The sequence below is a fragment of the Vipera ursinii genome, assembly GCF_947247035.1.
Source record: "Vipera ursinii genome assembly, chromosome: 12".
In the NCBI taxonomy this organism is placed as follows: Eukaryota; Metazoa; Chordata; class Lepidosauria; order Squamata; family Viperidae; genus Vipera; species Vipera ursinii.
Window position 1 is genome coordinate 8,863,738 of NC_139525.1, and position 23,031 is coordinate 8,886,768.

Below are 23,031 nucleotides of genomic sequence, written 5' to 3' on the forward strand. Positions count from 1 at the left end.
CTTCGGTTTTAGCACTTCTAAAGGACGGGAGATAAGTAAAGCCAGGTCTAGTATCCAGTCCCCAGGTTAGCAGATCAGGGACAGATTTCCAATGCTGGCTTATTTAATAAGAATGGTAACCAACTGCCCCAGTGTCTATGGGGATTCTCAGTCATCCAGGTGACAGTTGAGGTTCAAGGTGTTAGTTATGACTTACAAAGCCCTTCATGGCATGGGTCCAGATTACCTACGGCAACACCTGCGACCGGCGTCAACTTCCCTCCGTCCAGTGTGCTCCCACAGAGAGGGCCTCCTCAGGGTGCCGCCAATTAAAGAATGCCGATTGGTGACTCCCAGGGGGAGAGCGTTCTCTGTGGGCGCGCCAGACCTGTGGAACCGCTTACCGGTTGAGCTCCGGACGGCCCCCGACCTTCGCTCCTTCCGGCGCGATCTTAAAACATTCTTTTTCGAACAAGCTGGCCTGGTCTGACGGGATGGGGTTGGGTTTTTATAAATAGTTTTAATTTTAATATGTATTGATTTTATGGGCATGATGTTTAATGGTTTTTTAATTTTTGTATTCGATTTTTATTGTGTATTGCCCTGTTCACCGCCCTGAGTCCTTCGGGAGAAGGGCGGTATAGAAATCAAATTATTAAATTAAATTAAATTAAATCCTAAAGGTGCCTTTTTCAGGAGACAACTGGACTTCCTTGTTTTTCCTTTGAAAGACGTTTCGCTTCTCATCCAAGAAGCTTCTTCCGCTCTGACCGGATGGTGGCGAATGGAAGGATTTAGTCAGAGCTGAGGAAGCTTCTTGGATGAGAAGCGAAACGTCTTCAAAGGCAAAACAAGGAAATCCAGTTGCCTCCTGAAAAAGCACCTTTGGGAAAATTGCCCCAGGGCTGCACAATAAATCATCTAGGCTCCTTTTATAGCACTGCAGTTCAAAACTAAATTCTTTGATTCCAAAGGAATAACTTTTGCCTCAAATTCTTTGATGAATTGAAGGCTTCCAGTTTCTTTTAAAAGGTAAATTCAGGATACCTGCCTGTTTCTATCTTAAAAGAGAACACTTTGAAATGCATTTTTAACCAACCAGTGATGGATGCACTATTGGAAGACCTGAAGGACCAGGCTGGGGACAGAACCTCCTTGAGAAAAAATTTGTCTGTCTGTCTGTCTGTCTGTCTGTCTGTCTGTCTGTCTGTCTGTCTGTCTGTCTGTCTGTCTCTCTCTCTCTCTCTCTCTCTCTATCTATCTATCTATCTATCTATCTTCCATTTCTATCTATTTCTCTCTCTCTCTCTCATCCATCTCATCCTATCTATCTATCTATCTATCTATCTATCTATCTATCTATCTATCATCTATCTGTCTGTCTGTCTGTCTGTCCGTCCGTCCGTCCGTCCGTCCGTCCGTCCGTCCATCCATCCATCCATCCATCCATCCATCCATCCATCCATCCATCTATCTATCTATCTATCTATCTATCTATCTATCTATCTATCTATCTATCTATCTATCTATCTATCTATCTGTCTGTCTATCTGTCTATCTATCTATCTAGTTGCTAAGGCTCAATATAGACTTAATGGGACCTAATAAATTATATTAAACAGCTATTCTCTGAGCATACTCCAACATCAACACTTAGCAGGAAAATCCTTTGAAATCTTTCCACCGAATGCTGGCAACTGTCCCTGATGGCCATACTCACAAATATTGGCCCCCAGAATCCAATAAGTACATTTCATTCAGAGACAGCTTTCGAGAAGTAAGACTGGACGGGCTGAAAGAAAAACAAGGAAAGGTACGTTGCCTTCAAAGTGATCCATAGCTAAAGAGGATCAAAGTTAATCCCACTCACAATGTATTATTATGAACACATATCACAAAGATTTCAAAATATCTGCAGTACATTGACACGACATCTTATTACAAACTGGTTGAGTGGAATGTCTACCTGACCAGATTTTTACTGATCCCAGTTTTCCTCCTGGCTCCTGAAGTTTTTTTTAAATCCCATTTATATGCCGCCCTTCTCCGAAGACTCAGGGCGGCTTACAATCTAAAGCACAACTCAATGTGCTTAGCAATAGCCTTCCATTCTATGTATATGCCTGCTTATTAGGGCTTTCGCCCCCCCCCCAGCGGCATTATTACAAAGTCAGCTTGTTGCCCCCAACAATCTGGGTCCTCATTTTACCTACCTCGGAAGGATGGAAGGCTGAGTCAACCTTGAGCCTGGTGGGACTCGAACCTGCACTAATTGCAGGCAGCTGGTGTTACTTAAGGAGGCATCAGCCCACTGCTCCACCAAGGCTCCTGGACTGGCCAACAGTTCAAACTAATTCCTTCAAATCCAGCAGGGATGGGCAATCTTTAGTCCCCCAAATATTGTTGAACTCTAACTCCCAGCAGTCCCAGCCAATCATGGGAATTCCGAGAGGATGGGAACTGCTCTCCAACAACATCTGGAGGAATGACTGTCTCTGTAAGAAGACATCCTCTCCTCCCCAAGTAGCTTACTAAGTGCTTCTCAGAAGCCTACAAGCAGGGTAGGAGGAGAAGGATTTTCTCTCCGGGGTCTGGTGTTCCAGAACCACCAGATTTCTTTTTCCCCCCAAAGTCGAGATATAAGCCCCATGAAGGCGAGCAGTCTGAGAATCCGGTCCCTTCAAATGTTTTTCTAACTCCACTTGCTCAATAAGGAGGAGCTTCTATACTTAACATGAGTGAGATGTTTTTCCTTTTAGGAAAAGGGGATATTTGCCTGTTCTGCACCCTCCATAAAAAACCTTCCCTTTCCCCCCTCTTCTTCCCAGCACCTGTAATGAGCCAGCGCTGCATTCAAGCCACTCGCTGAGATGGTCTGAAAGCTTGGCCCTTTGCAGTGCAGCTCTTCACTGTGGACGAAGAAGAAAGAACATCTGGCGGTCAGTGAGTGGGTTCCCAGCTTGTGTTAAGACACTCCCCGTTTCTTGAATGACCTTCCAGTCGCTGGATTTGCATAGTTTTCTAAGCTAAAACCTGAACCCTTCACATTATCCTTTGGTGCAAATGGCTCGTCTATTTCAATATCCTATGAGTTCAAGAGAGTTCTCCAGTTTGAAATATCAGAACAATTTGATCTCTGGTTGACAATTCAAAGTATCCATATGCCAACCGATTTGTGGAATCAAGTCTTGGACAAATTCACAAAATTTTGCACAACAGCAACGGATAGATAGATAGATAGATAGATAGATAGATAGATAGATAGATAGATAGATAGATAGGTGATAGGATGGATAGATAGATAGATAGGTGATAGGATGGAAAGATTAATGATAGATATTGGATAGCTAGATAGATACTAAGGGATGCGGTGGCTCAGTGGGTTAGGACACTGAGCTTGTCGATCAGAAGGTCGGCAGTTTGGTGGATCAAATCCTGAGTGCCGCGTAGCAGAGTGAGCGCCCGTTACTCATCCCAGCTTCTGCCCACCTAGCAGTTCGAAAGCATGTAAAAATGCAAGTAGAAAAATAGGGACCACTGCGGTGGGAAGGTAACAGCGTTCCGTGCGCCTTTGGTCACGGAGACGTCCTCGGACAAGCGCTGGCTCTTCGGCTTTGAAACGGAGATGAGCACCGGCCCCTAGAGTCGGAAACGACTAGCACGCACGTGCGGGGGAACCTTTACCTTTACCTTTAGATAGATACTGTAGATAGATAGATAGATATAGATAGATAGATAGATAGATAGATAGATAGATAGATAGATAGATAGATAGATAAATGATAGATATTGGATAGCTAGATAGATAGATAGATAGATAGATAGATAGATAGATAGATAGATAAATGATAGATATTGGATAGCTAGATAGATACTGTAGATAGATAGATAGATTGATAAATAGATTCATTCATTCATTCATTCATTCATTCATTCATTCATTCATTCATTCTGAGGAATAGGTACATTCATCCAGTTAATGTTTTACCTGACTCTCCATTTCTATTATTTCCCCTCTGCTTATTAGTGACACCTCAAATTGCCCTATTTAGACTGACCTGCGTAGCTTGTCCAGGTAATTTGCTCCGGACAACTCATCCACTGAGTTCTTGGGCACGTTCTTTTCCAGCCACACCAAATACCGGATCAGCGCCACAGCATCTCGTATCTGAGCAAACGCAAAGCAAAGAGGCCACTGTCGGTCACCCCGCCCCAAAGTAGGAGTAGAAGCAGGGAAGGGAGAGGCTACAATGCCAGGATTGCATAGAAAAACACCTGGGCCCTATCTTGTCTTGTTTTGCTCCAGCCAGACTTAATGGTCCTGCCCTCTGAGCACTTTCCCTGGCTTAGTAAAACCCTTGGAGCTATATTTATACAACAGTCTGCTTGGTTAGTTTGAATAATGTTTGCATTTGTGTGTGTGTGTGTGTGTGTGTGTGTGTGGTTTAGCCTTATGTGCAAATCTGGCTTTTGGGGTTAGTGCGATCCAGTCTATCGGGAGAATTCCCCCTCCCAGATAGATTAATTTAATAACCAAGTTAAACACGGTGTGTTGTATACACAGCTGCTAAACTGTGGGTTCCAGGACCAATTTCCAGCCTTGCTGCCTTCCCGAGCCTATTTTTATCTTGAGTGAAAACTGGAACATTAGCAAAAAGCCTCTCACACGTTTTAAGTCTCTTTACAAATGTGATTCAAAATGCAGAGCGGGGAAGGAGAGTTCTGAGCGTGTGGTGAAAAACCAGCTTGAAGAACAGAATAGACAACACCTCGATCTAATATATCTGCAGTTAAGGCCAGCCATTTAGAGAAAGGAAAAAAAAAAGTCCCACAAAATCGACGGGAACTTGGTTAGACCAATGTACATTCACGACTCGCAGATTTGCGGGGAAGAGTTTCCTGTTATACGGACGCAGGCAGTCCTCGACGTACGACCCCAATGGAGCCCCAAATTTCTGTTGCTAAGCAACTCATTTGTTAAGTGAATTTTTGCCCCATTTTACGACCTTCCTTGCCATAGTTGTTAAGTGAATCACTGCAGCTGCCTTTTGAGACAACCATGACCTGGAGGACAGAGAATCTCCGTAGAAATGGCAAAAAAGGTAATTAATAAAATGAGATACGACCCACTTAAATGCCTCGCTTAGAGACGGACCTTTTGCTTCCCCTGCAGTCATAAGTGGAGGACTAGCTATACGCTGTGTTCTTCTAACCTCTGCCCCTCTGCCCCTCTCTCCTTCAGATTTTGGGCCTGTTTGCTTCACAAAGCTTCACAATGCAACACTTGAAGTTTTTCCAGCTATGGTGGAATCCTGAGAGGAGTTCCTTTTTGTTCGTTCCTGAAGGTGCTTTGGACCTCGGCTCTCAGGGTCGTTGCGGCGCATGGGGTGAGTGTCCCCACTGTGGATTACGTACGTGAGCAGCTTCCATCATCTTTTGCTCTTTCGAGTTCTTGACAGCCTTGGAGAGCATGACAGGAGAGAAATCGTCTTCTAAGAGGTTTTCCTATGAACAGGAAAGTGGGAATTTAGAGTGGAATGGAATGGAATTAGAAATAATAGAAGAGAAGAGAACGATAAAATACAATAGAATTATAAAATAATAGAATAGAATATAGAATAGAATAGAATATAGAGTAGAGTAGAGTAGAGTAGAGTAGAATAGAATAGAGTAGAATAGAATAGAATATAGAGTAGAGTAGAGTAGAGTAGAATAGAATAGAATATAGAATAGAATATAGAATAGAATAGAGTAGAGTAGAGTAGAGTAGAGTAGAGTAGAGTAGAGTAGAGTAGAGTAGAATAGAATAGAATATAGAATAGAATAGAATATAGAATAGAATAGAGTAGAGTAGAGTAGAGTAGAGTAGAGTAGAGTAAGAATAGAATAGAATATAGAATAGAATAGAATATAGAATAGAATAGAGTAGAATAGAATATAGAGTAGAGTAGAGTAGAGTAGAATAGAATAGAATATAGAATAGAATAGAATATAGAATAGAATAGAGTAGAGTAGAGTAGAGTAGAGTAGAGTAGAGTAGAGTAGAGTAGAATAGAATAGAATAGAATATAGAATAGAATAGAATATAGAATAGAATAGAGTAGAGTAGAGTAGAGTAGAGTAGAGTAGAGTAGAGTAAGAATAGAATAGAATATAGAATAGAATAGAATATAGAATAGAATAGAGTAGAATAGAATAGAATATAGAGTAGAGTAGAGTAGAGTAGAATAGAATAGAATATAGAATAGAATAGAATATAGAATAGAATAGAGTAGAGTAGAGTAGAGTAGAGTAGAGTAGAGTAGAGTAGAGTAGAGTAAGAATAGAACAGAACAGAACAGAACAACATAATTCTTTATTGACCAAGTGTGATTGGACACACAAGGAATTTGTCTCCGGTGCATAAGCTCTCAGTATACACACATACAACAACAAAGTGATAGATCCTAAATTATAGTTAACAATCATTGAAGATACAAACAACAAGTGATAAATCATAGGATGCCAATGGGAAAAGAGAGTAGGAAAGATGAGAAACATGACAATAGCAATACAGCCTACTACAGGGGTAAATTTCATAGGTCTGTGGGAATTAGAGCACTTTCTTGAGCTACGCACCTGTAAATGCACAGCTGGCCACAAGCCATCACTGGGATCTGGACATAAAGAGCCATGGCAGCCCGGTAGTTAGAACGCTGCATTGCTAGCTAACTCTGCCCACTGCCAGAAGTTCGATCCTGATGGGCTGAAGGTTGACTCAGCCTTCCATCCTTACAAGGTTAGTAAAATGAGGGCTCAGGTCGTTGGGGCCAATATGATGCTTTCGTAAACCGCTTAGAAGAAGCTGTAAAGCTCTGTGAAGCGGTATACAAGTCTTAAGTGCTATTGCTATTGGTATGTTTCATTTCAGGCCAGGTGGATTCTGGGATGGAGCGCTCCTTGCAAGAGCTTTTGCTGCTGTGTGAATCTCAGAAGATCTGTAATGTTCCTCTACTGGAGCTTCATGTGGGACAGGAGGAGAAAAAAAATGCTAGCTTGTCCCCATAGCCTGACTTTGCCCCAGAAGGGGGCAAAGAAAAACTGAGAAGAGGCTTAGCAGATCTACAGGAGGCTCATCCAGGGATTAAATATTAGCCAACTGTATCACTCACGACAGCAAGTTCCATTAATCAGTTGCATTGATCTGCCCTCTCTTTCTTCGTGTTTCATCTTTAAAAGTTTCAGCTGGGAACAGCAGTACTGATGTCTTTCCTTGCCGTGATTCTGGAAGATTCATGATCTATGGGATCAGCGCTAGGAAAAAGGAAGTGGAATAAAGCTCTCCTTAAGTGGGTATCAAGCATTTATCTTTTTTTTAAATTTTTTTCTCCCTCCTCCTAGAAATTAAGAATTACATTTGCCTTGATTTGCACTTAGGAGCATGGTGCAAACTGTAGCACAGATCCAATTCTTTATTATTATTATTATTATTATTATTATTATTATTATTATTATTATTATTATTATTATTATTATTATTGCTGATGGCCTGATGTAATAACGGACATGTATTTGATAGTTATCCACTTCTAGTTGCACAATTGGTTCTTCTAAGATGATGTTGTGATTCTGCTTAAATCCTGGTCTTTTTTTTTTTTAAAAAAAGCCTGTTTAAGTTGTTGGGTTCAACAGGTGCTAGAAGAAATAGCTCATAGGTGGGGAACAGTTAGGAGATACTCTCTCTATAATCGTGGGAGAAACTGTAGGATTAGAGTAGGGTGGGAAGAATAAGCTTGTGTTTCCTTTTACTCTTCTCTCTTACTTGAGGGATCTCCTTGTAAAGCCCCAGAGTTGTGTACTCGGTTCCAATCCAGACGATCACCCCATCTTGGTGGGCATATTTTCTCAAGCTGGCACCTATCTGGTTGTAGTCTTCCACCTTCACACACGGAGATTCTGGACACCCTGCTGTCAACATCTGGAGTGCTTCTTTGCTCAACCGACTCCAGTTTGTAAAGAGACTGGGGGGCAAACGTAAGTTAATTGAGATGTCCAATTGGAAATGAATTTAATAGGGGAAGTGTAGCCTTTCTCAATGTTGGGCAGCTCCATCTCCCAGCATCCTTCACCATTGGCCATGCTGGCTAGTCTTCTGGGAGTTGTGGTCCAGCATTCATACGAGAGCCCCAGTTACACCTCTGGAAGTCTTCATTTTCATCCCACTATTGTCCCAAGGGCTGGAGAGTAGCATTTCCTAGCCATGCTTCTTCCTTTTAGTCTTAAAACCCCTTTGCCAATTAGGCACAGTTAAGACTTGACGATTGACATAACATCAACCCACTGAATTTTGGCCATGCCAGGTTTTCAGCCCACCTTTTTCAGTTTTCAACCCACTGACCATCAACTAAGAGGAAGACAAATGGGCTTCTCCCAGATTCAGCCAGCATTTCCACTTTCTATTCTCCAAGCAACGAAGAAAAAGGGCTTAAGTCAGCTTTTCTTCCAACCCAGTCTGTTCCAGATAAATTGAACTACAATTCCCATATGGACAAAGGATCTTGGTGCGAAACATCTGGAGGACATCGGGTTGACACAGGCCTCTCTTCTCCCACATTTGTTTTGCTATTCGCCGAATATATATACAAATGTAACACTAATGATTGTGGATCCTTCATTTATTTTAAAATCTCCCCATCTGCGCTCTCCTAAACAGCGGAGTTATTTTAACACAAAACCCTATTGGGCAAACCCAAAGCACTCGCTCTTCCTTTTCGTGCCTGGGAATTCAAATGTAAGATGCACGCTCGCTTTCGAAGACATGAAGTCCACACCCTTATAAACATGGCTCTTTTCCTATTCCCGCCATGGTTTTACAAGTTCTGTAATTCATTTCCTCCTCGAGAACATAAGCCTTGTCTTACCAGATCAGTTCAGAGTTCTAGGCTGGTTCAAAGTACCAGCTGGCTTCAAAGGTCCCAGCTGGCACTTGGATTCCTCGGTGGCACCCAGCCAAGAGGCTCTGGAAGCACACGTGGGCCAACCCTTTTTTTTGTCTCTAGTATTAGTTCAGTTTCCTGGCAGATGAGAAAATGCTGTCTCTCCATGTGGACATGTGGTCTCTTCGTTCTGACATTCTTGTGTCCCGTGCAAAGCAACATTTAACTTGGAGTCAAGGCTCTGAACCAGGGATTTCCAACCTTGGCAACGTAAGACCTGTGGATGTCAACTCTCACTTTTCTCCAGCCAGCTTAGAGAATTCTGAGAGTTGAGTCCACAAGTCTTAAAGCTGCCAAGGGTGGACGACCCTACTCCAAGCCCTGAAATCTGATGATCGCCTCATGATGTTCTCCTCAAGGCTTTAAGATGTCTGTGGAGATCCTCAGTCATCCAGGACATGGTTGTCCCTAAGGTGCTTTTTTCCGGTTTTTCTTTGAAGACATCCAAGAAGCCTCTTCAGCTCTGACTCGATGGTGGGGAATGGAAGGATTGCAAGGACTCTACAAGCAATATAAATCCCTCCATTGCCCACCATCCCGTCAGAGCTGAAGAAGCTTCTCGAATGAGAAGCGTAACGTCTTCAAAGGAAAAACAAGAAAGTCCAGTGGCCTCCTGAAAAAAGCACCTTTGGGACAAGGCTTTCAGACACGCACCAAGAAAATGGTTATTTCCTCGATTTTACCACAGAAATTCAGAGAGGATTACCATGACCTCAGCAACTCCAGAATGTCCATGTGAGTCTGCTCAGAAGAAGGATCTCAGGAAACCTAAGGGAACCTCAAAGGTGCCACGGGATGAAAAAAAATTCTTTAGAAAACAAAGGAGAAGATGAGGAAGGCTCTTCTCTCTCCTACAGACAGCCCAACGATGTCTGAGCCTGCTGATTTGTGGGGGCGGAGATGGGAAAATCGAAAGAAAAACAGAATGGGAGGAGAATGGAAAGAAGGTGGCTGACTGCCTGGTTGGACCCTGGCCACGTTTTGTGGAAGCTCCCACTTACGATGGGAGCCAGACTTGTTGTCTGAATTGTCGAAGGGAGATCAAGTACCTGATATCTGTCTTGGTGAGAAGAGTGTACGCATAGAAGACGGGGGTGTAAGGGATGTCATCTCCTCGAAGATTGAAGAGCCCTACGGGAGAACAAAATAGACGCCTCTAATATTTCCCTCGTAAAAGCAGGAGAGCCATTGAAGCAATTAAAGGAAGAGAGGAAAGCAGAAGAAGAACAGGGAAGCAGCCAAGGGCGCCCAGGGAGCCAGGAAGAAGAGTTTGAGACACGGTTGGGAAGAAGAGGAGGCAACTAGAACAGTTGCTGGAGTGAGTTTTGCCCCATTTTACAACCTTCATTGCCATAGTTGTTAAGTGAGTCACTGCGGTTGTTCAGTTAGTAACTCAGTTGTTAAGTGAACCTGGCTTCCCCATGGACTCTGCTTGTCAGCAGGTCTCAAAAGGGAATCACGTGACACCCAGAGACTGTGATATAGAGAAGGAAGGAAGGAAGGAAGGAAGGAAGGAAGGAAGGAAGGAAGGAAGGAAGGAAGGAAGGAAGGAAGGAAGGAAGGAAGGCAGACGGACAGACAGATACAACACCCATAAATATATAAAGAGAGAGAGATTGATAGAGATATATATAGTTATAGAGAGAGGGAGAAAGAAAGAGAGAAAAAGGAAGAGGAAGAGAGAGAGAGAGAGAGAAAGAGAGAGACAGAGAAAGAAAGGAAGAGGAACAGGGAGAGAGATGATACATATTAACTGACTTACATGCCGTCTCCTCAAGGCCAGAGAGCAAGATTGCTGTGGGCTTCTTGCTGTGTTCCTCCATCTGCCCCCGAGCATTGGCAACCTTCTCTTGCCAGGTACTTCCTAAAGGAAGAAGAGGTCACAAGAATGGGAGGTCTGACTGATGAAAATGTCAGTCTCCAGGCCTCCACTACAAAACAACATCCAGTTTGGCCCAAGAGAGAAAAGCAAAAACAAACCCCTTTTTCTTATGGCCTGCAGTGATGCTGCTATTAAACAGCAGAACTGATAGTCAGCCAATTTAAGGTGAGGAGGATTGCCCTAAGAACACTTTTCTCAAATTAAGGTGTTTCAGAAATATTGCAGGAGAAGAGCAGACAGACCTGGGGGTGGGGTGTGGGTGGAGTTAAATGTGTCATCAGTTTAGAGCCCTTATGTTGCCACAAATGATCCAAGCCCAGCCCGAAATCCAACTTCTTTTGAATTTTGTTGATCCTTATCTGTCACCAATTTATTACTGAACTTTAGTTGATTTAGATTCTTGAATACGGGCTCAGATAAATCCTCTGTACCACAACTTAATGAATGGTGCTGATACTTAGTGCCTGACAAATATTGAACTGCAAACATCCTTCGTCTCCAGTCAAAATGGCCCAGTCTCCACACCAGTCTCCCCTCGTCGCTTTCTTTGCACCCCAAATATACCAATGAAGTCATCTGCGAGGCGATAGATTGTGTTGGTGGGTGGAGGAAGCCGCTCGCTGCCCCAGACAAGGTCCACCAGGTTAACTTCCAGGAGATCCAAGGTCCTATTTGCACCTTCCAGTACCTGGTGATAGTTGTACCACGAATCTAGGGAAAGAGAACGGGAAGGAGAGATCTTGAAACATTACAGCAGAATGGCTGCCGTCAGCCAGAAGACTGGGAGATAAGCTGGCAACTATTTAAGCTGCTAGAGGAGGGCAATGAGGTAGCCTCATCGTCCTTGGTGGACTGGCCCTCTTGCCTCAATGTGCCCAAGAAACTCCAAAGATGCTTCATACCAACAGAAAAGAGGAAGGGATCCAATCCAATGGTTCCTCCAGCGGGAACTTCATTGAGTATCCATTGCCCAATGAAGTTAATCCATGCTGTAAAAGAAAGGGCATTTGGTGAGCTGTGCCCCTTTCGGTCGATTAGCAGAAGGACTAGGTGGTTGCAAGCACAGACCAATGCGGTAGGAGTTGACTCCCATTTCAGCGTCCACCAGAGCTAGCCCATGGGAAGGACCATGGAACAGCCATTGACCTCTTGCTGAGCAGTCAGAAGACCCAGGTCTGATTTCTAGGCCTTCCAGGGAAAGATGGTAAACTGCCATCAACGTAAGCAATACCGGGTTAGAGAAACCAATGGTCCGATTCAAGAGTTAGAAGCTATTTCCTACAGTCTTGCGGTAAAAAGGCAGGAAACGAGAGCCTTCTTGATTTATTGTGGTGCCGCTTAGTGACAGACCCGAAAAGGTGAATGGACTAGACAAGCTCAAAGCCAGAATGGGTTATCGGCACTGCCAGCTCTGCTTCCCAAGATTCTTGCAGTCTCTTCCTACATAGGCTGCCTATTCTCCTGGTTGTGGTTCATGGTCCACCTGCTTTTCTGAGGTTCCAACTGCTGAAGGAGCTGTCCCATACTGTAGAGATGGAGGTCAAGGATATGAAGGGACCGTGGGCAGAAACCTGCCTGCCTCAGTATCCTGTTATCCACATGTCTATGAGCTCATTCCAATTAGCACTGCCAAGGACTGCAAGGAACCAGCTAGACAAGGAAGACTTTGCCCTGGCTTGGGATGTTGGGATGTTCTCTAAGATTGGCTAGGGCAGGGGTCAGCAACCTGAAACAGTGAAAGAGCCACTCGGAACCGGTTCCCTCACAAAAGGAAAAACTGGGAGCCGCAAAAAATGTGTGCACATGCGTGTACATGCATGCATGTGCAGAACAGGGTTTAAAGAGTGGAGCCAAGGCGAGATATGCACCTACCCTGCATATTTGAATTGATTGGTTGAACTTTTTTAGTCCCACTTTTTTTTTTGGACAGCACATGGCAGAGGACTGGGAGCCGCAGGAGATGGCTGAAAGAGCCACATGCAGCTCTGGAGCCGCGGGTTGCAGACCTGTGGGCTAGGGAGTACACCAATAAACAATGCTTTTGCTGTGCGTTATTTCCTGCTTGTTAAAACTGTATAAATACAATAAACTCTGCGTAGGCAAACAGACATATTTAGGACACCCTGCGTTGATTGGTCTCTGAATCCCGCACCATACTCTGTTGCTTTCTTCTGTGCTGGGAGTTGAACTTGGTTTGGATCAGAGGGCCTAACAAATAAATGGCAAAGCAGCAAAGAAAAAGGGACAGGTGGCCTTTTGCTCAAGAGAACTCTACAACGAGAGCATTTGGCCCAGAATATCTCAAAAGGAGCATGATCCAGTTGACCTCCACAATTTTTAAAGTCGCCAAGCACTTTAAACACTGTCCTAAAGCCTTTTTCTCCAGACTTCTTTTTCTCTGGGTGTGTTGGGAATCACATCGCTCAGGATCCCCTAGTAAGAAGATTCTCGTTCTGCAGCTTCTGCAGTGGTCCTTGACTCTTCATTCCTTCAAAGACACAACATCGTATTGGAACCAACCCTGTAGTTTACAACAAAGCATCTCAGGACTTGTTTCTTGCTTTCCTTACGCTACCCCCACAGCTATGTTGTCTCAGCGATTTCAATGGTACCCAGCTCCACATCGTCTCCTGGCTAGGAGATTCTGAAAGTTCTGGTCCCAACACATTTGAAGGAAGTAAGTTTGGAGAAGATTGCTTTAGGATGGTGTTCCACAACCTTGGCAACTTTGACACGTGTGGACTTCAAATCCTAAAGCTGACAAACACTGCTTGAGGATATCGCTTTCCTGGCCAAGAGATAATGGGCGGCACTGGAGCTGAAAAGAGAGAATGTGAAGGTCTAAGACAAAGTTAAGAGAAAGACAAACGAGATTTCTGCAGCTCCCAGTTGCAGTCCATCTGACGTTCAGCCTGGATCCAATAGCGGCTGTCCGTGAAGAGAGCGGCTTTCTGCAGGGTGATCACGCCAGTCCCTAAGGATTAAATTCTAAAATCAGAGGCGCTGAAGACAAAAATCTATTTGAAAAATAACATAATTTTTTTTTACATTTAGTTTTCACGGCTGTTTCCCAGGATGTTGTTTTCTGTTGGTGACGAAGGGACATACTGTGTAAGCTTCATAGCATGTGAATCTTTACTATAAATTAAGATTTGGGGGCCTAAATTGAGAGTAGGTGCTAAACTCCTTGAAATCCAGCTCCCAAAGAAGGTGGAGATATTTTGCCAATTAATGCTATGAATGAGTTTTAAATCTCGGGTGCGCCTTTTTCTGAAATCTGCTCATGTCAGACTAGCAAAAGCTGCTGAGACATTTTTAGTTTACATACATATGTAGCGATCGGATGACAGATGTGGGAAATTACATGTGGGAGGTTTATGTCTCCTTTTGTTGATTTTTTTTTAGAAAATGCACAGAGTGGGAATGCATCTAACACATTTAAGCATCTTGAACACATTAAATATAGCCATTGCACTGCAGCTCTGCTGAGGCAAGATTAAGTAAGAAAAAGGTTTTCATTATTATTATTTTGCATAAAGGCATTTGTTCTTTTTCTTTCTTAGACATAGTCATAATTCACCCAGGGGAATGGAGTAATCTGACGTTGCATTTATCCTAGGATTGGAGACGAGCCATTGCAAAACCGGCAAAATGGCTTTTGTGTATCCAATGCAGCAAAAAAAATATGATCTATGTTGCTCAGCCTTACCCTGGAATTAGGGTGCAACTATACTACTATTTCCGAGGGGACACAGTGGCTCAGTGGGTTAGGATGCTGAGCTTGTCGATCAGAAGGTCAGCAGTTTGGTAGGTCGAATCCCGAGTGCCGCATAACAGAGTGAGCGCCTGTTACTCGTCCCAGCTTCTGCCAACCTAGCAGTTCGAAAGCATGTAAAAATGCAAGTAGAAAAATAGGGACCACTCCGGTGGGAAGGTAACAGCGTTCTGTGTGCCTCTGGCATCTAGTCATGCCGGCCACATGACCATGGAGACGTCCTCGGACAAGCGCTGGCTCTTCGGCTTTGAAATGGAGATGAGCACCGGCCCCTAGAGTCGGAAACGACTAGCACGCATGTGCGGGGGGACCTTTACCTTTACTTACTGTATACTATTTCCAAGGAAGGTACAATGGTAAGGATGTTTGAGTGGGATGTACAGATTGCACTCTATTTTTTTCTGAATTCATAGTTCCTTTTGCCCCGACCTACGACCACAATTGAGTGGAAAATTTCTGTTGCTGAGTGAGACAGTTAAGTGAATTTTGCCTCGTTTTATGACATTTCCTTGCCACAGTTGTTAAGCGATTCGTTGCAGTTGTTCAGTTAGTAACCCGGTTCTTAAGTGAATCTGTCTTCCCCATTGACTTGGCCTGTCAGAAGGTTTCAAAAAGTGATCACGTGACCCTGGGACTCTGCAGCCGTCATAAGTATGAGTCAGTTGCCAAGCGTCCAAATTTTGATCACGTGACCTCGGGGATCCTACAATGGTCGTAAGTGTGAAAAGCAGTCACGAGTCACTTTTTTTTTAGTGCTGTTGTAACTTTGAATGGTCACTAATTGAAGTGTTGTAAGTCAAGGACTACCTGTATTAAATCACTGGCGGGCATTCAGGACAGTTGCTATTTTGATCCCTGAGGACCAACTAAGAAATTTAGGGTTTGAGGGTTGCTGGAGCTCTGGGAGAGGACTCACCTTCTGATCCTGAAAAGCCCGTCATCCAACTAAGTCTCATGTCCCGTTCTGCGACATATTCACTCTGGAAGATGGGAAGGTTTTCAGAAACAAGAGACGGCCCCTGGCTGCCTTACGCAAACATCGTCCCAGACCTACCTGTGTTCTTCGCTTTTCAGAAAACCCAACACTGTTCTCCAAGCTTGTTTTAATATCATTTCTGAACGTTCCGTTACCAAACTAGGTAACATCACCAACAGGATGTTCTTGTCTTGTTCTCCTTAGCTCATAAATGTCTTGTGTGCCAGTGTGGTCAGTTGATTGTGGGACTGGCTGTTTGTTTGGACAAGCAGCTAATCGCACAACCAGCTGACCACACTGGCACACAAGACATTTATGAGCTAAGGAGAAGAAGACAAGAACATCCTGTTGGTGATGTTACCTACTTTGGTAACGAAAGCTTCAGAAATTATATTAAAAGTAAGCTTGGAGAAAAAAACCACAGCCAAAATCTAAAACCCGAGCTACAAGTATTTTCTATAATTTCTAACTCAACACTGTCTTAGTAGACCACATGAGCAATCTTTTGTAGCCAAGTCTAGCCCTCTACATGGACGTCCTAGGAGGGCAAAGCTGAGTTATGCCAGAAATTGGAATTTGGGGTTACACCAGGGCTTCCTGTCTATGGAGATTCTCAGTCATCCAGGTCACGGTTGTCCCAAAGATGCTTTTCCACGAGGCAACTGGACTTTCTCGTTTTTCCTTTGAAGACGTTTTGCTTCTCATCTAAGAAGCTTCTTCAGGTCTGACCAGATGGTGGGAGCTTCTTGGATGAGAAGCGAAACATCTTGAAAAGAAAAGCGAGCAAGTCCGGTTGCCTTGTGGAAAAGCCTCTTTGGGATGGTCAGGGCTTCTTCTCCTGTTCCTGCAATATTTACCACTTGAGAAACTGTGTGTTCTGTAAGGAAGATCAATTCTGAAGGCTTCAACTCTGGGCCTACAAGTTGTTCATCCCATGGCGGACGTTCAACTATGGTTAGGGCTCTATTTCCTTGTCTCACTGCTCCATCCTTGGATCCGGTGGAGCTGTTCCTGTCCTCTTTGACTTACCAGGTGCGCGTCTGTGTTAGGCACAATATAGGCTGACAGCCTGTGGGTTTTCATGTGCTCCCGTAGGGTCTTCAGCCGCTCATCCGTCACAACAACCGTGGGAGGCAAGTACTTACAGCATAGCAAAACAAGGCAACAGGGGGTTAGAAGGGGGAAGAGAGGAACAGAGGGATAGAGAGGTTAGCACCTGTATGGTTATCTTTGTGTGTAAACATCGCCCAGCTGATAATAATAATAATAATAATAATAATAATAATAATAATAATAATAATAATAATAATAATAATAATTTGGAAGGGACCTTGGAGGTCATCTAGTCCAACCCCCTGCTCAGGCAGGAAACCCTATACCATTTCAGGCAAATGGCTGTCCAGTCTCTTCTTAAAAACCTCCAGTGTTGGAGCATTCACCACCTCTGGAGGCAGGTTGTTCCACTGGTTAGTTGTTCTAACAGTCAGGAAGTTTCTCCTTAGTTCCAGGTTGCGTCTCTCCTTGATTAGCTTCCATCCGTTGCTTCTTGTCCTGCTTTCAGGTGCTCTGGAGAATAGCCTGGCTCTCTCTTCTTTGTGGCAGCCCCTGAGATGTTGGAACACTGCTATCATGTCACCCCTCACCCTTCTCTTCATTAAACTACACATACCCAATTCCAGCAACCGTTCCCTATATGTTTTAGCCTCCAGTCCCCCAATATTTTTGACTTTGGTTGCAAGCCTTAGTTCATTTTGAGCCTTAGCTTTCCTCACTTCATCTTTGCAGGCACGGGCTATTTGCTGATATTCTGACTTAGTTATGTGCCCCTCTTTCCAATTCTTATACTTGTCCTTTTTATCTTTCAATTTATCAGAGAGTTCTTTATGCAGCCATGCTGGTTTCTTTTGAGAGCTGTTATTTTTCTTCTTTGTTGGTATTGTACTAGACTGGGCCTTTATTATCTCACTTTTCAAAATTTCCCAAGCTTCTTGAGTTGTTTTCCCCTTTAGGATTCTCATCCATGGAATTCTTCCCATGGTCTCTCTAAGTTTATTGAAATTAGCTCTTTTAAAGTCCAAGACTCTAGTTTGGCTGTGTTCTATTGCTTGTGCCTCCAGAATGTTGAATTCCAATATTGCATGATCACTTCCCCCCAAGGTTCCTGTGGCTTTGACATTTTCTATCATTTCATCTCTGTTTGTGAGAATTAAATCCAATATGGCTAATCCCCTAGTTCCCTTCTCTACTTTTTGGGAGAGAAAGTTGTCTGCTAGGTTTGTCAGGAATCTGTTTGATCTTCCACTTGGTGCAGAGTTTGTCTCCCAGTTCATATCAGGGTAATTAAAGTCCCCCATTACTATTGTAATGTGCTTCTAACATACCTTAGTTAGCTGACTAGCAAAAAGTTCATCTATTTCCTCTGCTTGGTTGGGCGGCCTATAGTATACACCTATGGCAATGTCATTTTCCCCCCTTTTATATTGACCCAAATGCATTCAAGTTTACAGTTTTTGTTATTTATTCTGTAGAGATAAAGTTATTTCTTATATAGAGAGCAACTCCTCCTCCTCTTTTGTTTAGTCTGTTTCTTTTAGTTTAAATCCCTCTAGCTGTGTGTTCCATTTGTAGGTTTCGTCCCACCATGTTTCCGTAATGGCAACAATATCATATCCGCCCTCATTTACCTGAATTTCTAGTTCACCCTGCTTACTGTTCATACTCTGTGCATTAGTGTATAGACATTTGAGTCCTTTATGACTGACCCTGTGTTTACTTGCTGCATAACTTGTGTGGTGCCTGGCTTCCCCTATTTTCTTAGATTGCCAGGGACAGTGATGTTCTGTATCAATTAACTCACTATCACCATTGTTTAGTTTAAATGTTCCTCCAGAAAAGCTGTGATTTTATTGCCAAGTAAAGAGCTGAAGAGCTAAACAGGATCAGAGCTATTTAGGACTTGAGGGTGACAGATCAGGAGAAAATCCCAGGGTGAGATTGGGAAGTTAGAGAAGGATGAACCACCAGTTCTGTTTCCTTGTCATAAAAAAATAACCTGGCTTATGAACTGCAAGGCCCGTCCAATCAGTTGGGTTAGGCAGGCAGCGTACAAATGATGGTCGATAGATAAATACAACAGGGCACCCACGAAGTCTAGGAGCCGAGCTAGGAGTTGATAAAGGGTCTTGGGGTTTTATGAGAAGAATGCACAGCTTCAGGGTTGATTACCCTCCATATTTTTTTTATTTAAAAAAATAGGTTTGATATGGTAATGGAGTAGCGAGTTCAACAGAATAATAATAATTTTTGCCCTTTTGTTTCTTAGAAGTTGGGGCAGGGGTGTTCGCAGGGTATGTAGGTGGGGGAGGGGTCCAAGAAAGAAAAATGGTGGACCCAACCCTGTGATCAAAGCCCCAAAGAACCCCATTAAAAGGTGCAGGATCCTTCCTTCTTTCCTTTGTTCTATAATAGACAGCCATAAACCAAATATGAGCAGAGAGCTTCAGCTATACGGTTTTGATTGTCATCTTATCTATCCATCCATCCATCCATCCATCCATCCATCCATCCATCCATCTATCATCATCTATTATGCCGCCCATATTCCCTACAAGGTAACTCCGGGTAGCTTACAGGTTACAAAACAAGTAAAAAATAATTGAAAGATTAAAACAACACAAAGTTAAAAAGATTAAGTTCACTTTTCTGACCAGCTGTCTGTGGACACCCTTGATTTACAGAAAATAGATGTGTAAGCCTTCTTTTACCAGTTGAACACAACATTTTACTATCTAAGCTGTAAAGACGAAGAAATGGAGAGACGTGGCTGAAAATGGGGATTTTTGCCCCCCAAATTTCATTGGCACGATCCTGAAGGACCTGGGAGCTATGAAAGTGGAGCTGGGTTGCCTCTTCCGACAAGAAGGGATGGGGCTTAGCTTGGGTATCAGAAGCTGCCAAAACCTTATGTTTTAGAGAAGCCGTTCTAACATACCTTTAAAGCCCTACATGGCTTAGGCCCGGGATACTTGCAGGACCATCTGCTGCCGGGAACGAATTCCCATCGCCCAGTACGCTCACACAGAGAAGGCCTCCTCAGGGTACCGTCGGCTAGACAATGTCGGCTGGCGAACCCCAGGGGAAGAGCCTTCTCTGTGGGAGCGCCAGCCCTGTGGAACCAGCTCCCCCCTGAGGACAGGGATTTTAATTATGTTTACAATTTTTAACTCTAATTTTAATTTATTTTAATTTTTAATTTTAATTTATTGTACAGAGGCCTTTAATTTTAATTTTATCTTAATTTCTGTATTTATTATATGTTATTGTTGTTAGCCGCCCTGAGTCCTTCGGGAGATAGGGCGGGATATAAGTCCCATTAATAAATAAATAAAATAAAGATTAGTAGAACGTACATTTTGGGGTAAAGTTCAGGAACTCACCTGTGGGTTAGTCGTACAGTTTCTTATGTCTTCTGATGCAGAGCGTGCTTGCTTAGGATAACTTGTGATGCAGCCTAGGATGGAAGGAGAAACCTCTTATTCAAGCAAGCTTCCTTTGAATGGCTTGAGCGGTCAAATCACCATCCAGCCTTGCAACCATGTCTTTTTCATTATTCCCATTTGTCAAGACTTTGGATGGGGAGACCACCCACACGTTTCCCCTTGCATCCAGTTCCAGGTTGGAAAGGGCCAAGTGTCCTCCAGCAGATTGTCTGACTGCAAGGACTGCTGTAAAGAAAAAGACTAGGAGCATCCAATTCATTAACAAAGAGTCTCACTAAATGTGCATTTTGCACGTTTAATGTTATTCAGTGTGCTCGAACGTACGTTGCTCTCTTTTGATCTGACCTTGTTTGCTACCGCAACATTTGAACATCATTTCTCCTTAGCGAGTTATAGAGTCAGTTGGAATCTGAAGACTAACACACCTTAATATGGCGAAAGTTTTAGCATGTTAAAACGTTAGAAAAGTTTTCAAAACAAATTAGGATACTACTCCACATGCAAGATATAGAGCAGTCAAGGTTGGTCGCCTTATTGTAGCAGTCAAGGCAAAACATTCCATAAATGTTTCTCTCAAGTTTCCTTTCTTGGCAGTGGCAAATATTTATTTTATTTATTTTAATTCCATTTATATCCCGCCCTTCTCCGAAGACTCAGGGCGGCTTACAAGCTTAGCAGTAGCCTTCATTCTATGTCAGGGGTGTCAAACTCAATTTCATTGAGGGCCGCATCAGCATTGCGGTTGCCCTCAAGGGGCCGGGTGGGTGTGGCCTGGGTGGGTGTGGCCTACTGGGTGGGCGTGGCTAGAGTGCGTATGGCCTACTGGGTGGGCGTGGCCAGCTCTACATCGTTCACATCAAGGGTGCCTATGGGGGCCTGGGCAGGAGTGGGACAGATCTGAGGGTCTCTGGCAGGAGGAGGGTCTCTGGGCCGGGGCCAAGGCAGTGGGGGCCGTTCCCTCACTGTTCCCAGGATGGCTTCGTGGGCCACATGAAACCATTTCGCGGGCCGGATCCGGCCCCCGGGCCTTGTGTTTGACATGTCTGTTCTATGTATATGCCTGCTTATTAGGGCTTTCACACACCCCCAAGCGGCATTATTACAAAGTCAGCTTATTGCCCCCAACAATCTGGGTCCTCATTTTACCTACCTCGGAAGGATGGAAGGCTGAGTCAACCTTGAGCCTGGTGGGACTCGAACCTGCACTGATTGCAGGCAGCTGGTGTTACTTAAGGAGGCATTAGCCCACTGCTCCACCGAGGCTCTTGTTAATGAATCAAATACTCCCCAGTTTTCTGACAATGTACTGTATCGGTACTGTAACTAGCCATTAGATCTCACCTAATGATAGGGCTGGCCCTGCCAGAACTATATGTGAAGATTAGCAAAACGTTGGACCTCCTCCAGCTTTAATTAGCTTGGACTCTGGACTTAATATCATTCAGAGATAATTTGTATTCCTCCACTTCAAAATGGGATAAAATAGCCCTATCAGTCTCGTTGTCTGGTTCTGATTAGCTATGATTGGTTTCATATTAATAATACGTTAATATTGCAGATAAGGGAACAACATTTCCCCAAACCCCATGTCTTTCTGCTTTGTCCTTTGGAGTGAACCTAAGCAAGACTTTTCCCACGGTCCCCAGATCAGGAGATCCTGCAGAACTAAGAAAAGGGGATGAAAGCGACAGAAAAGGGCCCCATGCAACGCGCAGCAGGTGCCCAGCAAAGAAATCTTACTGTTAGTTGCTGCGTTGTCTGTCAAATCAACCCAGATGAGTCCATTCAGTTTTGCTGTACTCACCATACCACTGAAGTCATGAGAACCGGTGTGGAGAGAGTAACACAAATGAGAAGAACATTCTTTCTCTTGGTTTCGCAGTTTCAGGAAAGAGTGTCCAGGTCTCAAACCATCATACATACCATGAAGGGAGAGCAAAATCCAGGCTTGTAGGAGGTAAGAAACAGGGGCCATGTCCTTCCTCAGACCGGTGATGTTGCCAAGAGAAGAATCTCAGGAAGAGGTTAGTCTATCAACCAGGTGAGAGTCCAACCTTGCCAAAGTCGGAAAGGTGGAAGAGCAGTCCAGGCAGTCCAAACAACCTTCCAGATTATCTGGCTTTCGATGCCTCTCTTTCTGTTCTCTCCAATAAAGCAAATAGCACGTGATAGAGATGCAAAGTCCAAATTTCAGCGTCAGAAAGTGATTCCCCCCACCCCGGAATGTCTGTGCTTTTATGCTGCTTTTTCAAAACAAAACAGGCGAAGCAACTAAACCAGATCTATTGTTTAATTTACACTCCAGTTGTCTCTGGATGCAGCCCAGACTTGTAGATCTGGGGTGGTAAACCATGAAGTCTATGAAAGTGCAGCAAGGAAGCGTCAAACATCTAGGAATCATCCAGAATGTTGCAGGACAGTTCTGGCTGTCCTAAGAGGGACTGGAGACTTGTAGATCTCGGGTGGTAAACCATGAAGTCTATGAAAGTGCAGCAAGGAAGCGTCAAACATCTAGGAATCATCCAGAATGTTGCAGGACAGTTCTGGCTGTCCTAAGAGGGACTGGAGATGGTCCACCTTTTCCCTGACCCAGTGGCGTTTAAACCATACAAGTCATGTTTTTGGAGTCTGAAGTAGGTGGGGGTAACGTCGACAGTGTATAAATGTGGGCGTTGGAAAGTAAAATGCAATTGATGAGCCAAGCAAGAATCAAGTCGGAGGAAGTCTGTGTTTGTTTCAGGCTGGGCAACAGTCCCATGAGTGAGGTCTTGCCCTGAGTAATATACTCCAGTTGAACTGGTTTTAGCATTGGGTTGAAAAACTTCGAAGTTTTCAGTGGGAGGTGCTAACTTCAAAGGGACGAAGCATAAACAAAGGAACTTTGCCTCGGATGCTGCAGAACGTTACAAAAAGGAAGTTTGTGGCAGTCAGCAGCATGACATCCG

The 23,031-nt window shown here is 43.8% G+C and overlaps 1 protein-coding gene across 1 annotated transcript in view; it reads right to left on the bottom strand.

Moving 5' to 3' along the window:
- Positions 1-22,507, bottom strand: part of XPNPEP2 (X-prolyl aminopeptidase 2) — a 28,888-nt gene extending 6,381 nt beyond the window's left edge. The window contains exons 1-14 of the mRNA XM_083371988.1: positions 22,010-22,507; positions 20,024-20,097; positions 16,617-16,727; positions 15,528-15,591; positions 13,706-13,810; positions 11,739-11,825; positions 11,401-11,547; positions 10,717-10,818; positions 10,004-10,085; positions 7,781-7,979; positions 5,395-5,484; positions 4,038-4,147; positions 2,811-2,888; positions 1,700-1,771 (exon numbers count right to left, since the gene is read on the bottom strand). Coding sequence (XP_083228114.1) covers positions 1,700-1,771; positions 2,811-2,888; positions 4,038-4,147; positions 5,395-5,484; positions 7,781-7,979; positions 10,004-10,085; positions 10,717-10,818; positions 11,401-11,547; positions 11,739-11,825; positions 13,706-13,810; positions 15,528-15,591; positions 16,617-16,727; positions 20,024-20,097; positions 22,010-22,061 — 1,373 coding nt within the window. The 5' untranslated portion in view covers positions 22,062-22,507. The remainder of the gene's footprint in view (positions 1-1,699; positions 1,772-2,810; positions 2,889-4,037; positions 4,148-5,394; positions 5,485-7,780; positions 7,980-10,003; positions 10,086-10,716; positions 10,819-11,400; positions 11,548-11,738; positions 11,826-13,705; positions 13,811-15,527; positions 15,592-16,616; positions 16,728-20,023; positions 20,098-22,009) is intronic.
- Positions 22,508-23,031: the final 524 nt, after the last annotated feature.